This window comes from Danio rerio, chromosome 4, assembly GCF_052040795.2.
Source record: "Danio rerio strain M-AB ecotype USA chromosome 4, GRCz13ab, whole genome shotgun sequence".
Lineage (NCBI taxonomy): Eukaryota > Metazoa > Chordata > Actinopteri > Cypriniformes > Danionidae > Danio > Danio rerio.
In genome coordinates this window covers 19,542,415-19,559,415 of record NC_141024.2, presented here as the reverse complement: position 1 = coordinate 19,559,415, position 17,001 = coordinate 19,542,415, and the positions used below count along the sequence as shown (strand labels likewise).

The window sequence follows — 17,001 nt, the reverse complement described above, 5'->3', positions numbered from 1 at the left end:
TGAATAACTAGCACTGAGAGAACATTTCTTATCATCTAATGAGGATCTGTGGCTCTGGTAGAGAGTGATAGTGGACGTTTGACGCTTCATTTGAACACAGCTGGTGGAAGAGTCTGAATCTTTAAATCACTCGTATAGAGACAGACAAGATAGACTGATTTACTGGTGATAATTATTACTACTGCTAATGACACTACAGCTAATAATCATAATAAATTTCATTCTTAAATATACTACTGTAAAATAAATATTGCATCAAATTACAATACTATATTTCTACATTAAATGTGAAGGGATGGATGCATGGATACACATGGTAGATAATATATACATATGGATGGATTAGGTATAGATTGTGGATAGATGTTGACGGACAACTTAATTATGGATGTCAATGATTGAATATAGATGTATTATATTAACCTTCTTTTACTATACAGAAGTAAGCTCTTTTTTGTAAATTTTTTTTAGACTTCCAATTCATTTGCCTTTGGAAATGACTAGGAATAACAAACAGCAAACAAAAATGGTCAAATTACTTCATCTTCAAAAGAATATTAATAAAATTTGAAGAAAATAACAGTTTGTAACATCAATCATCATAACTCAAGCTGTTTTTGTGGCTAAAAATCAATAAAAATGAATGGTTAAAAATGCATATATATATATATATATATATATATATATATATATATATATAAGGAAGGATAAAGATGGATGGTTAAATATGATTTCTATAGATAAATGCTCAATGGTTGCATATAGATTTAGTATTGGTTAAATGTAGATGGACAAATATAGATGAAAAGTGATTGGATGTGGATTAATGTGCATAGATGAGTAGATATGGATGCATGTGCACTAATCAACATTTAAAGTGCATCAAAACCTTTCATTAAAGTTGTCCTCAAACTATTCAACAACACTCATTAGTGTCATTATTGAACTTTTTTGATGCACTTCAAATGTTGACTGTAGATGGATGGACAAATATGGATGGCTATAGATGAGTAGATATAAATGGTTAAAAAGGGTTGGATGCAGATGAAGAAGTATGGATGGACATCGATAAATGGGTATAGATGGAAAGATGAACTGAGCATGAGTTCCTTGGTAGATCTAGGGTCACTGTGCTTTTTGCATATGACTGTTTACAGCAAATAGATAGATAAGATTGATGTTATGGATTAGAGGAATGAATAAAGGTAGATGTATATAGACAGATATGAATAATTATGGATGGTATAAATAGATAGATGTAGGTGAGGAAGGACTTGGATAGATAGTAAAATGTATGTTAATAAATACAGATGGATTTGTATGGATGGACAAACAGGGTGGGTGATAAAATATTACACCAATATTTAATGGCTATGTAGAACTTGTACTATCACTGAAGTCATAATAAAAAACAGTATGACAGTAAATATAATTTCATATTTTGTCATTAATACAGGCATCGTTATTATTTTTACCCATTTTTAATGCTTAGTTACTTTATACCCATCCTATATGGGCTTATATCGATAGATACAGATGAATGTAGTGGCTTGCATGGATAAGATGAATGCAGATGAGAGTATATTTTGTTGATTTGTGGATCTATGTGGATGGATAGGTATGTATGGATGGATACATGTGGATAGATACAAATAGGATGAAGGCATTAAGATACAGATGAATGGATAGATAAAGGATATATATGGAAGGCTGGCTGCCTGGCTCAATAGATAGACAGACCTGTATTTTTCTCTCACAGACAATGATGAAATCAAGTGGTGACCAAGCGATGCTTGATGGTTTGCTTGAGTGAACTCCTGCCAAGAGAGGATGAGTAGAGATGAGCACAAACACGCACACACACATTGTCCTTCTGTAGACTTCCTGCTTGGTTTGGTGCATAGCTCATTATTCATGCTAATGAGAGACTGTTTCAGCACTACAATGAAGATCTGCTGTGATCAGTCCAGAAACAAGCATGCTGAAAATACACAGAAAGAACCAGGATCATGCAGATCTTATGCAGTTACAATGAAAGAGAGTCACTCTGATCGTCATTTGGTTTCTTTTTCTGTAGATGCAATGAAAGGTTTATACCCTCAGCTTACTGTAGGATACACACCGAAGCTGCACATCCATACACAGAGTCCATATAGACAAGTATGTCCAAATGTCTGCATAGCTACTCATTTGGGAATGTAAATAATCCACCTCAAGGTCTATTAAGAAAGAATGTAGCAAACACTGAGGCATGATGGCACTTAATAGAACAAGCTATTTCATTAGGATCTGTGGAAAGCTTTGACCGTTGACCAGATATTAAACACTCTGGCCTCATTGTGTCAAGTCCATTTTCAGTCTTGGTAAGGTGTGTAAGGGTTTAAAGCACAACCCAGTTTTTTCTCATGGAAAAGTTTTTCAGATTAGTTTAATAATCCTGCTTGGTCACAAAGATAAGGTTTCTGTTTCTGATTTGTAATGAAATTCTGTCACAGTGGAGTTGGCTGTGCGCATTCAAACATGAAAGTCAAGTCTTCATAATTGCACAATGATATGCCAACTCTAATGCCACTGATGTCTGGCCCGGAATACTGCAGAAATCTGTTTGACATAACTGGGTTAGGAAATGTTCTTGTTTTTCAGCTCTTTCAGTCATAACTTTCATTCTCAGCCTTGTATGCTCTGTTTTCCCATCAGGCTTTGCATGGGAGGAAGGCGATAAGGACACTGCGAAGAATGCTGATCTGACAACACAAAAGCGACACGATGAACTGACAACATCAGCTAGCTTCACGACTCTCAGGAACACAGGTAATTAAAATGCTCTGATGAAATTCAAGCCTCTATGTAATCTACACCTGTAATAATTACACCCGATTGATATCTTGAGACTTGAAACCCTTTTCGAGACGAGTATAATGGAGAGACCATCAACTTGTGTAAATAGCACCACATACAAGCCTCCGGATTTAATTTAATAATTAATGAAGGAAATTAGTTTACATAAAATTTAATACTTAAATTATTATAAACATTAGACTTAATGGTAAAACCCCCACAAAGACATCAGCTTAAGCATAAGCTCACAAAGAAGTTTAATTGGTGCCATGACGCAGATGGGAGTAAGGTTTAGGGTTACTAGCAACTGATGTTGGAGGCTGCTGTCTTAAACTGCATTAAGTGCACCTACCTCCCATGCCGAATGTGTTGGTTAACATTCCACTGAGTTTTGTGAATACGGCTTCTATTTATGCCTTGACATATATGGGAGTAAGGTTTAGCAAGGATTAGTGCAAGTAATGCAAGTAAAACTAACTTTCCTGATCTTAAGATGCTGGAGATTGTGAGTAGATTGTGAGTAGAACACAGAAACTGTTACACTGGTATTGTGACCCAGATGGAATGGAGTATTATGGGAATATGAATAATTGAGGCCAGCTAATGGAAGCATACCTGTCAACAAATAAGGGATATCCCAAAATTAATAAAGATGTCCATCTGGAGCTGTTTTATTGTAAATAAAAAGTTTAAACGGTCAGTAATAAGTGTTTATTATTGTTATTATTTACATAGGATAGAAAAAATAACATAGATTTAAAAGCTCCAAATAAATTCAATAGTTTAGCATATAAAAAATTATAGCTATTATTCAAATCACATTAACCTTTTCTTCACTGTGTAATTTAAACCTGAGTAACAGCAATGAGTGAATCTCTCATTTACATTTTTCGTTTGATTAAATAAAATAACAGAGGTGTCACTTTAAAAAATGCACACAATGTAACATTTTAATGAAAGCATTTGATTGCTTTTCTTACTTTTTATGCTTATTTAAGATAACATTTGTTGTGTTCAAATGAAAACCCACCTAGAACGACATTATTATATAATGTGCATATGTCTGTTCAAACACACCCAAAACCCAGAGTGTCCACATTCGCTTCGCTTCAAAACGCATGTACAGAATCCGTTCGGGAAATATCACTACAGAGCACGTCTGACAGTCACGCATCCCTACATGAACTGACTGTTTTGAGTATTGCTATGGAAAGAAAGGGAATCCCACCATTTTAAGTGTTTTCACGCCTAAATAAAATGAAAGCCAAGAACAGATTCACATTTAAGAGCAAGGTGCATCCCCTGGTGGTTCGGTGGTATGGGTTGCATATAAAGAGGATTGCCTCTTTAATGGTTATTGCCACCCTTAATATAGATTAAAAATACGGGAGAAATGCATGAAAATACCTTAATAGGATGATAGCGGGAAAGAATTGTAAAATATGGGAGAATCCTGGAAAAAATTGTGGGGTTGACAGGTATATAGAAGTCGAGTGTGAGTAAAATTGCTCTCTTGGCTTCAAACCGTGCTATTGTAATTGACATTGGAGCTCTTTTTTAATTTTATTTTTTACAAAACAACTTTTAGAATGCATTTAACAGAGAGTGGACATGCATTTAATTATTTAATAAAAGTATCCAGCCCCTAAGCATTGTAAAGTATATTCAGTAGTACTCACACTACACGATGTATAATTTTTTGCTTTGGGGTTTAAATGAGACATGTAAATATCAATTTTTTTTTTTGTGTAAAATAAAAAAAAACAGTGACATGTAGCAACAATGTGTAAAGATTCCATTCATTTTAATGGAGTTGTAGCGATTTCTGGCTAAACAGCGACCATTGGGGACTGGATATGGGCATGTCCATGATGGAACAAAATTGAGAATCTTTCATATTTATGTAAATGAAGATTGACTTTTATGAGCAACAGTCAATGTGAGCTTTTGATTCTCTCTCAGCTTCTCCACAAGCTTTTATTAAGTATTAGGGATTTTGCCATTTGTAAGTAATGTTTCCACTACACAATGTTAATTTTAGCAGCAAGAAACTCATTTAATGTCAATAAATATCACTTATAAATATTATCTATGCAACCACAAGGTCCCTGAAAGTGTGAACGCAATTTAACAGTTCTGGTTCCTTCTGTGATAAATTAAATCCTCTTTCTACTCTTCCTCCTCCTTTTCCTCCTGATTTGTATGATATGGCCGAATGCCCCTCATCCAACAGTCTGGTACCTGCCTGTAATTGCTTCCAGAGGGAGGAGGAACTAGTTATAGGAACACTTTAATCTCGTAGCTGGCGCCTCCTACAAACAGACCGACAGCTAAACTGACCGAGAGTTGAGTTACGCAACATGTCTCAGTAGATCTATCAACATATGGTGTTAAATGTGCCAATTTACGTCACCTTCCCTGTTGCTCAAGAGGTACATCTTAGACCCAGCTTCTAACCTACTTTCTCCCCGCTGCATTCAATAGGCTAACCTAAATTCCATTAATAGATGGACAAAATATGCCATGACGATCCAAGAACCAGGTTGTGAGAATATCTGTGTGTTTATAGGCTCATAAAGTAAACTGCAAGCAGAGATCCGACCCACAAAACTGCAGCTGCCGTATCTCAAATTAAAGATGCAAAAGGTTGCAGAAACTGGCACACACTTTGGTCTCACTTGAAAATTGAATATCCTGCAGGGCAGAGGTGGATCAGATGGTATCCTTCATGTCTCCTTCACTGCCCTCCTCTTTAAGTCAGCATATATGGACCTCATCAATATGAATGGGATCGTCCTACCCTGCTGTCCACTCATCCATTATTAGAGAGGGGAGAAATTGAAAGTGAGAAAGGACAGATAAAATCTGAATCAGTACTACTTGCAATGGCATAATAGCATGGCATTGTTTTGCTAATTAAGTGGATGGATTTAATGTTATTGGATCATGTCCTGATCGTAAAATATTTGATGGTTCCTGATGTGTGGAAGGCATTAAGGCCCTGTTTACAGCCAGAATTAATGTCCATCCTAGGTGTTTTGATCAGCTAAGATGCATCAGTATATGCTAATGAAGTGCAAAGCACCTCTGCATCGGAGATAGCATTTGTGAAAAGTCAGTCTAGACATCGGTCTAGACTCACCCAAGGTGGCACCATCAACAACAGACCCTGCCTACTGTATGATGTGCCATTAACCCCATGCAGATCAGTGCAGTGGTTTGCTTCCTGTCCCCTGCTGAATTTCAGTCCAGTACTATTACAACGCTTACCCACAACAACATCATTATGGAAACCCCATGGGCTGACAATGTGAAACTCTGCTTTAATTCCACTGGTGTTTACATGCCACCGTCCTCTAAAGGCATTTTTCTGTGACCGATCGTGCTCACAAATTGAGCGTCGTCCAGTGTAACAGGGATCAGCTCATTGAGATTTGATTGATTCCTGGACTGAATCCAGGCGCTGGTCATATTTTCCACAGCCCAAAGGGTGGAGGGCACAAATGGGTGAAAGGAAATGAAGAGGCAGGAACGTGTGAGGCTCCTGCCACAACAAACCCTCTTATCAGTGGCTGTGCTCTTCCTGCGTCTGCCCATATCACATTCTCCCCATGACACACCGCAAAACAAACCCTTAGTTAATCAAATGCTGATTATGCACATCAAGACCGCTGGACACCTGCTATAATGATATCTGGATGACATGAAAGATGGCTTGAGTTAGATTGTTATTTGAGGGAGAGTAGGAAATATTAAACCAACCTGCTTAAACCACTGTGTCTAACAGGATTGTATTTATTTTTTGCCCATTGTTTTTGTCCTTTTTTAAATTACAGACAATGGGCTGAAATAAATATTCTTCTGATGCAGTCGGGCAGTTTTGTGCGGTTTTCAAAATTATTTAAACAAATAGAAAAATATGCTACATTATTTCATATTCATGTATTTTACGCACATTTTCTTAAGCACTGACACTGAAATCAGTCATATTCATATATTAAAATGTAATCTTATTTATTCATGAGCAACTTTACAGACTTAAAAATGAATCTTTATAAATACGAAATTGGTGTAATTAACATTTTACTATTAGAGCTGTGCAATGATTAATTGCATTTAACTGCATTAAATCGCATGCAACATACTTTGTATTTACATAATTTGTGTATTTTATGTATAACAATTATGTGTATATAAATACATGTGTGCAAGACTGTATTTGAGGTAGTTTATTTATATTAAGATATAAAAAAATATATCTATAAATATATATATATATATATATATATATATATATATATATATATATATATATATATATATATATATATATATATATATCAGCAAGAAGGTTGCTAGTTTGAACCTCGGCTGGGTCAGTTAGCATTTCTGTATGGAGTTTGCATGTTCTCCTCATGTTCGCGTGGGTTTCCCACTATAAGTCCAAAGACATGTACTATAGGTGAATTGGGTAAACGAAATTTTCTGTGGTGTATGTGTGTGAATGAGAGTGTATGGATTCCCCTGCTGTAGCAACCCCTGATTAATAAAAGGACTAAGCAAAAAGAAAATGAACGAACAAATGAAGAAGTAAATTATTATATATATGTGTGTGTGTATGTATATATATATATATATATATATATATATATATATATATATATATATATATATATATATATATATATATATATATATATATATATATATATATATATAAATTCACGTTATTCTTTAGTAAACATTATGCTGATTTTTTTTCACCAAAAAATAAAACAATACTGATGATTTTTTCAATATATGTACTTTAAAAGCTTATATATTTTTAATCTATTTAACGAGTCCTTGCTGAAAAATATAGACGTATGAAAAATATAATGTATACATTAAAATTTCCTCAAATGCAAATCTCATTAGATGTTATTCATAAAAAGTAGCCAGAACAAATTTCTGTATAAATCATTCATTAAAACCTTTTTGTATGTGCGTCTTCCATCCAATTCAGTTTAACAATTTGCATGTGAATGCTTTTGTAGGATTAACACGGAAATTGGTTCTGCTAATGCTTCTTAAATGAGACAAACTAAGAATGGATGTTTTTCATGAATGAACAACAAAAATCAGCAGTGAACATTCCTTCAGACAGTTATTTTGAAAAGAAATCAGGTCAGTCCATTCCACTGAGCCACTTTGTGGTGAACAGAAGGACTCGACTGTAACCTATATTTAATGTAAGTGGATAAACAGCCATCTTAATGTCAAGCTATAAATCTAATGAGTGCTTTTTGGTGGTTAGTGTTGATTAAAGAGAAGCGTCTAATGAACAGTACGCGCCTGTTACACACACTACCATTAATCAAGCTAAGAAAAAAAAAATAGATAGGTTTTTGACATTAAAATAGAAGCCAATGCTCACCACTGAGTATATTTAGACAAAGTGGTGGTCATCAACCAGAAAGGGCAAAACCAGTGCAAAAAAATACCAGAGCCACCTTTGGGAGTGACCCATGTCTCTGCATAGCCCATTGCTTTTTTTTTTCTTTTTTCTTTTTAAGAAGGAAGGTCATAAAGTAGTTAATTTAGGTCTGGGTGTAACAGGAAATTTCTGTCACTGCCAACATATAAAAGACTGTGAAAGCAACCCAATATGAGTCAGGGTCTCAACAACATCCAAGCATGTTTGTAATGTGGAGGTGGGTTGACGTCATACTCGGAAAGTGAAAAGAATATGCTAAAAATGATCTGATTTGACCTTTGTTTATAATCTTTAAAGAAATTCACAAGGAATTATATTAAATGAGTTAGAAACTTCTTTATCAATTTAGTCATTAATTTAATATGAAGTATATGTAAATCTTGAAGGGATGTTCCCAGTGGTGGTTCTGGACCAGAGTTACTGGGGCAGGGGCCACTTGTACTTTTAGGGGGCACACTTTTACATACAGTTGCAATCAGAATTATTAAACCCCCTTTGATTTTTTTTTAAACATTTCCCAAATTATGTTTATCAGAGCAAGGATATTTTCACAGTATGTCTGATAATATTTTTTCTTCTTGAGAAAGTCTTATCTGCTTTATTTTAGCTAGAATAAAACCAGTTTTTAATTTTTTTTAACCATTTTAAGGTCAAAATAATTAACCCCTTTAAGCTATATTTGTTTCCGGAAAAAAATATGGTCTTTAAATGTCACTTTAAGCTGTATAGAAGTGTCTTAAAAAATATCTTGTAAAACATTATTTACTGTCATCATGGAAAAAAAAATAAATCAGTTATTAGAAATGAGTTATTAAAACTATTATGTTTAGAAATGTGCTGAACAAAAAAAAAATATTCTCCCCTTTAAACAGAAATTGGGGGAAAAATAAATGGGGGGAGAGGGTTGGCTAATAATTCAGGTGGTTTAATAATTCTGATTGCAACTGTACATCACTAACCACTTAAACAAGTATTTAAATTTCATTGGGTTTCATTTTTTTCTTGCATCACTCTGCAGTCTTCATTAACGAGCTAATTAAATAACTTAAATTCAAAATAATCTTTCATGTTAAATTGTAATTGCATTGTTGAGTAGACATTCATAGTAACTTTGTATTGTAGAATAACACATTTTTAACTTCAAGCACATCTGTTAAACAAACATTAACACAGTTGAAGTCAATTGTTTGCTCTCCCATTAATTTAAAATAATGTTTCCCAAGTGATCTTTAACAAACCAAAGAAATCTTCATACTATTTCCTATAAAATTAAAATAAATCTTCTAATCCATATTAATAAGTCTTATTTCTTCTAGTTTGTCTGGAATAAAAACAGTTTTAGTTTTTTTTAAAACAATTTTAAGGACAGTATTACAAACCAGTTATACAATAACTTAACTACTTATTCTAACCTTCCAAAACAACATAACCTATTTAAGTCTTTTAATTACACTTAAATCTGAGTACAACTATCTTTCAAAATAACTAATAAAATAGTATGCACTAACTGTCACCATGGGAAAGACAAAAAAAAGTAGTTATTAGAAATGATTTAGTTAAACGATTATATTTAAAAATGTTTTGTAGAAAAATCATGTGTTGAAGACTCGTTCATTATGTCACTACTGAAAACAAAAATGAATGAAGGCAAAACTAAATAAGTTAAATTATTACTTCATGAACATGACAGAAAACTACATTTTATCAATATGTTACATCTGTTCTCCAGGACTTGCCGACTGTTTATAAATTCAAACTTGCATTTCCTAACATAAAACTAAGTACACTCAATTTCTGATTAATAATAGCCTATCATGGCCGAGAACCTCCTATAGTAAAAGTTTTAAAAATGGCTATTGAAATCAAAAGTCTAATATAATCAACAGTGGATATTTAGATTTTTCACAACATGAACTTGACTGAAGTTACATTTTTTATTACCTTTGTCAATTTGGGGCTTAACTTTTGACGATTGTGGGAAACTGATGCATGCAGCACCGTTACTGACAAAAAGGGAAAGCTGAGCGAGAGAGAGAGGCCTCAATCATATCGCCAAAGTCTGCCACCGACGGCTGACAAAAAGAAACGTCCAATTTTAGGGGGGCTAAGTAAACTAAGTCCTACTAATTTTTAACACTGGAACCTAAGTATACCAAAAAAGGGAGAGAAAAAAATACACAAATGACCAAAATAAAAATGGAGAATACTGCAGTATATGGTGTTTTGTTGCTGTTAGAACCAATTTAACTACATGAGCATCTACACCATGAATCAGGTGTTTTTAACTATCTCAAGGTCAAAAAATAATCAAAAGAGTACAAGCTTAAATGATTTTGTATCTCCGTTTAAATCAGTCATTTTTTTGTGTTATTCATTTCTGTAAACATATCGTATACCAGCTGTAAACAACCTGTGAAACTTCCCTCTCTCTTATTGTAAAGCATAAGTAGACAGTACGATTAGAGTTAATTTGGACATTATGTGTCAGTAGAATGTCTGTTGGGGGAAAGGGGGTTAACACTTTAGTGCATGTACCAATTGCTACTACAAACTTCTGGCTTATTACCTGCTAAGTAGTAAGATATTGGCAGTTTATTAGTACTTTATGAAGTACAATCCCTACATCCCTAATCCTTCTACTACCCTAACCCAACTATTACCTTACTAACTACCAATATGCAATAAATTAGTAGTTTATTGAGCTGAAAGTCTTAGTTAATTGTTTGTTAATAGTGAGATCATATGTTGACCAAAAAAAAGTGTTAGCAGATATTAAGCAGACAGTCTGATTATAATGACTTGCTTGTAGTTTCAAAGTTATACTCAACAGAAATGTTAGTAAATGTCTACACTGACAAAAGGTAGCAGTCTATTCATTGTTAGTTATTCTTTACAGATTTATCCAGGCACACAAATAGCAGCATTCTGTAGAATGGCCCATAAAGCTTCACGATTTCTGTCTCAGAGCTTCAATAAACTCACCAGCTCTATTAGAACGCCTGATGGTGACAGCTATGATGAGGTATGACTCTGATCTGCTCTGTAAAGGGTGTAATTAGATGTGTCAGTCTCTGAAGAGCTGATGTACATTTCCACACTGTTATGAGCACGACTGATATGGCTGCGGAGGCTAATATCATCCATCTTAGGCGATATTGCACACCCGCTGCAATCCTTCTAGTGCAGGCGGATTTAAATGTTTTGGATGTCTTAATACATTATACGGGGGCACATTAAATGTCACAAATAAACCTATGTGGGTTTGCATAAAGTGTACATGCTGTATAGTAATGTCAGGTCATCTGAGGACTTGATTTTGGATTACTAATACATCCGTTCCAAGTATAATGTTTGGTAAGCGTTATGAAGCATTTGCAGAATTGGAAATTATTTTCTCATGGAACTTTAAATGTTCCAGAGTTAAGAAACTGATGTATGAAACACTCGTCAGGACCAGAGCCAAGCCATATAATCTAAAATCTAAAACAGCAGCCTCCTCCCAGTGAATTCTGTGAATCAAACAATACAGTCACAATTAGATTTATATACAAACACCAGATGTTGCGTCTTTGCCTTTCTTGGCAACCCAACCAATCCCTGCCACTTCGATAAAGAAGTTCTCCCACTCTCTCACAATAATAGTTTTTCTACTCCTGAAGTAAATATCATTATGAGCGCAGTTACCTTTAATAGATTCCAAACATTAGACATGTGGTTTCCCAGATTTGGGAATATCCCTGGTCAAACCGCTGTTTTCCACTTGGAAACATAGTCAGCTTAACAGACACCTCAAAAATGCCCTCTAGTGGTGATGTCTATTGCAGAAAAACAAATCATAGGTTGTCAGAGATGTTGGTGACAGTAATGAATGCTTTGGTTGTCTGTGTTGGAATAACCATTTTGTAGACAGTCTATGAAATATTTGTTTAAAAAAGGGGGATCCTACACATTTTGTTAGTTTAAATAAATTTCCCATAATCAACACAGCTGTTTTCCTAAAAAAAAATTTCAATTAGATGGCATCATGTTGCATTTTTAAAATGAACTCAACAGGTAATGTTTAAACTCTGGGATAAAATGCTAAATAAGGGACAAGCAAATGTAGGATAGTACACCTTACCCCTTTTAAAGGGGTAGTTCCCACAAAATAAAACAAAGTTCTCACCATTCACTCAGTCAGGTGGTTTTAAAATTCTTTGTTTTGTTAAACTCAAAACGAAATATGAGTGTGCGTGTGTGTGTGTTGGGGAAAAAGCAGCCACTGCAGCACATCCATAGTAGGAACAAAAATACTATGGATGTCAATATTGTTTTTCATTCAAAACATTCTTCAGTATATTTTCCTTAGTGTTTGACAGAAAAAAAGGGCAACACTTTATTTTGATGGTCCATTTGAGTCTTAGTAGACTGTCTGCTTAATATCTGTTGATACTACTTTTTCAACAGACATTTAACAGACCATAAGAAACTTTGCAAGTCCATGTCAACTTACACTAACCCTAACCCCAACCATAACCCCAACCTAACAGTCTACTTATAATCTAATGAGATTTAGTTGGTATGTAGATGCAATGTAACTTAAATTCAACAAATGGACCATTAAAATAAAGTTTGCCTAAAGAAAGATACTCAGAAGAGTTTGGAACAAGTGAAAAAAATTAGAAAATGAACTTTAATTTTAGGGTGACCTATCTCTTTAAGGCTCAAAAATAATGACTTTAAACAATATTTGCATGTATTTTTGACTAATTGTGCAATATGCATTCTATTTATTTCAGAAATGCCCTCCACCGTGTCTGAAGACTGGCTGACAGACTTTACCCAAGAATCTGCACTCCCTGACTGCAACGCAGAACGGTCTGGAATTTGCAGTTCTAGTGACACTTGGCCCACCACTGTCCTGAGCAACAGCAGCAAAAATGACAGCACAACCACGGTCTCCACCAACCTCTCTCAGAGTCCTATACTGTTTCCAGCCCCACCTATGTTTGTGGCACTGTATTCAGATTGGAACAGTGCCCTGGCAACATGGGGTTCAGCGTGGGAAGCCCACATCTACGGCCTGGGCACAGTGTTCTGTCTAGTTGCTTTGGCCTCCACCCTGAACCTTCTGTGCCTGCCTCTACAGTACCCATCAGGCTGTGGCTACTTTGCTCTGGTCAGTTTTTGCCTAGTTGCAGCTGGCTCCACTAGGGCCTTTGCCCTAGTGTATGATGCATATGGATACCAAGACCGTATGTCATCCACAGAGGCCTCGTTGTTACTTTACGAGGCTCCATTCCCCTGTATGACTGCTGCCTTTGGCTTAGTGTTCCTTCTCCTATCAATGCGCTCCCGCATGCAGCTATCCTATTCCGTCTTTCAGAGACCTTGCATCCTGGCCGGCTTGGTGCTTCTGCACTTTGCTGCTGCCTTTGGCCCCGTTGCATTACTGCATGTTGACCAACGAGTCTACCTGTTTCTGTCCTTGATCTCTAGAGGTGCCTTTGTGGCTCTGGCAACCTTCCTATCAGCAGCATATTTTGTGTTCTACTGCTATGTTCGTGCTGACTCCAAGCATATTTATCATCTGAACAACACATCGCCAACACCAGCTGAACGCTACAACCGCTGCCCATTTGCAGAGAGCCGAGATTGGGACAGAGCTGCAGCTGCAGTGCTACTCTCTGCCATCTTCTCTCTGGCCTGTGCTGGTCTGCAACTCTACGCCATGCTACACGCTCTTGGCATGGCTGGAAGTGTTGAGTCCTTTCGCCCTTGGCCATGGTGGACTTTCCAGTTCAGCTGCAGAGTGTGTGAAGCAGTGGTTTGTCTCACACTGGTTCTGGTAGTTGCTCAACCAGTCTACTGTTCCGATCACCTTCCCCAGGCAGGTAGTTGCTGGACTGAACTTCTAGCAGCAAAGTCACCAATTATTCCTGGAAGCTATCAGTGGACTCTATCACATCAGGAGAAGCTTGCTATCTGTGATCCAATTGGGCATGGGGAGACAGAGTGCCTACCATTGTACACACTTGTGGATGACCGTCTAGGCAGCTTAAATGGTCTTGACCTTTTGTATCACAGCAACCGTGCACTGGCCTACCGTGACCTTGACCTGGATTTGCCCAACACTCATCCCAACACCGGTGCCCCTTCTATGGGTTCATCCTGTACAAGTGACTCTACAGCAGACCTGCGTCCTCCATCACCTATAAATCTGCGTCGAAGCATTGATGAGGCACTTTTTAGTGAGTCTCTATTTCCCATGAGCATCTTCAGCCCCTTACGACCCTTCACCTCAAGTGACCGCTCCCTGAATGGTAGAGAAACCATCTCAAGTGGTGCCCAAACAGCGAGAGGCACCCTTATTCCTGATCCAGGGTTATACCGAACATCATCATGTGTGGAGGTGCTACCGCAGGCTCCCATTCCCCCTCAAGCCCAAATGAATGGTCCGTCGTTGGGTTTTCCTCCATCCCCATCTCCCTCACTCTCATCTTCCACTTGCTGCTCATCTCCAGAGCGCTGGAGAGGCAGCTCCAGTTCCTCTTCCCTCTACAGACAGTCTCTGGGTGGTTCTTCTCTAGTTCTGTGCTCTACTCCAGAAGGACACCATCCTCCATCATCTACCCTCAGTGGAGGTTCCAGCCACACTGCCAGCTCTGGGCACCAACGAGACAACGTACAGAGACCCTACAGAACATTAAAGTCAGAGGACAGTCTGGACCAGCAGTCGGAGTTTGATCAGTCCGTCCAAGAAGAGTTTATCAGTGTGTGCAGACAGATAGATGCTCTTAGCATCTGCAGCGAGACTATTGACCTCTAGGGGAGTCCTCAACTTTCAGACAGAAGAATGATGTAATATGATAAAGCCAAAAGACTCGGGGTGCTTCTCAAATCATCACTAGGATTCCTACTCCAGTTCTTCTAAGGCTTAATTGGTAGAGTCCATCTAAGCATAGGACTTAGTACTAGAATGTCAACTCTTACTATATGGTCTTGTAAGTGCAAATGGCTGTCATACATTTATCCACCCTTGCAGTCACTGTGCACAAGTAATATTAAATCCTAATCTAAGGGCGAGTATCCACCAAATTGCTAAAAAAGCTCAGGTGTGAGTGCTACTTCGACTGCCTGGGTTCCTTTTACAACAGCAGAAAAAAATGCTCAGCTGGAGAAAAATCTCTTCAGTAGACATTCACCCTACAGGTGAGGATACATGGTGCAACTTTTGAGCAATGTTGCTAGGCAAAGTGATTTTGCTTGGATACTTTCCTATGAGGAAAGGGCAAGAAATTTGTATCTGGGTCCAGTTGCACTAGTTAGTTGCCCTGTGTCACACTGGGTTGTCCATTGATGGCACCATTGGCGAAAGTTCCCCCATGTAACATGACCATAAAGATTACTTCATATAAAAATCTTTATATTCACCAGTTTTCAGTCAATGCAGTACAAGTAATGACAACTGTCTGTATTCTCTCAGTGGTTTACATAACACAAGCATTATGCGATGCATTTACAACATTGATTTTCATCTCCAAATGTTTTTTGTTGTTTTTTTGCATTATATAATGGAATTTAATTAGCACAGTGCTCAGCTTATTTTCAGCTAAGTGTTTGTGAATTGAATGTGTGCAATAGATTAAGGGTAAACGAAGGATGCCATGAATAACACCAGATGTACCCTTCAAAATAGGACACGAAGCAAAGACTGCCTACTAAGCATCCTTCTAATTGAGATGTCCTTCAGCGAAGCTTGATGGCATGGCAGGGTAGATATGCAGCCTTACTAGGACACATCCTTCCGATTGAGAAGCACCCATGCAGTGATGTGATAAGCAGGAAAGGGGCAAATCAGGTGACTTGGTGAGTGTATTTACCAAGCTGTCAGATGTGTGTTGGACTAGAACTGTGCCAAATGTTTCAATTTCAGGATGTTTTTGGTATGTTCCTGTCAGGTAAGTTCTCCAAAGAGATGGATTCTGAAGTCAATATCCTTATAAAGGTTTATGAAGTGCCACCACTTGCCAGAAGCTTAGGCAGATTTTTGTACAAAAGTCCTTTGATTATTGATAAATTTGTAAGTGTAAAGCATTGCTTTCAAAATTTCTCTACACTACTAAGAGTGACGTTTGTATCAATTTGTACAAAATAGCTTTTTGGTCTATATGATTAATACTGTGAGAGTGCAAACTACTGATATCCATATTGTAAAACAAATACTACAGAATCTAGCTTCAGAAAATGCTATCAATACTGTGTCTAATTTTGTAATCTGCATCATTTTAGAAACAGTCTTTGTGCTTCTAGTGTTTAGTCGCACAGGTAACTGCAAGTCACTGTTTATTCGTTTGTTTGCAATAATGCATTATGACGTCGAAGGGCCTAAAAAGTTTTATCAAATATGAGGGAGAAAACGTCTCTGTAGTTCAGTTGTTTTGTAGCACTTAACAAACTGAACTATAGAGCACAGACTGCCATTTTATCTTCCTCATAGTGTATATTTGATGACAATAATTTATCTGAAATACTCATTACACTGTTGCTCAATACATATTATGACTTTGTACATTTTATAGCGTGCATGAAAACTATGTGAGAAACAGCTGATACATCTAATGTTTGTTGTTTAAAGGCTGTTGGAGATTTTCAATAAATATTAAAAACTGAGGTCCAAAGCAGGTATATTTTACCTCCATAAAGCA

At 36.7% G+C, this 17,001-nt stretch overlaps 1 protein-coding gene across 1 annotated transcript in view; it reads left to right on the top strand.

The window, feature by feature from the left end:
• prrt4b (proline rich transmembrane protein 4b) overlaps positions 1-16,966 on the top strand; it is a 30,652-nt gene extending 13,686 nt beyond the window's left edge. Inside the window, exons 3-4 of the mRNA XM_087248169.1 lie at positions 2,698-2,811; positions 13,093-16,966. Of these exons, the coding sequence (XP_087104295.1) occupies positions 2,698-2,811; positions 13,093-15,122 (2,144 nt within the window). The 3' untranslated portion in view covers positions 15,123-16,966. The remainder of the gene's footprint in view (positions 1-2,697; positions 2,812-13,092) is intronic.
• Positions 16,967-17,001: the final 35 nt, after the last annotated feature.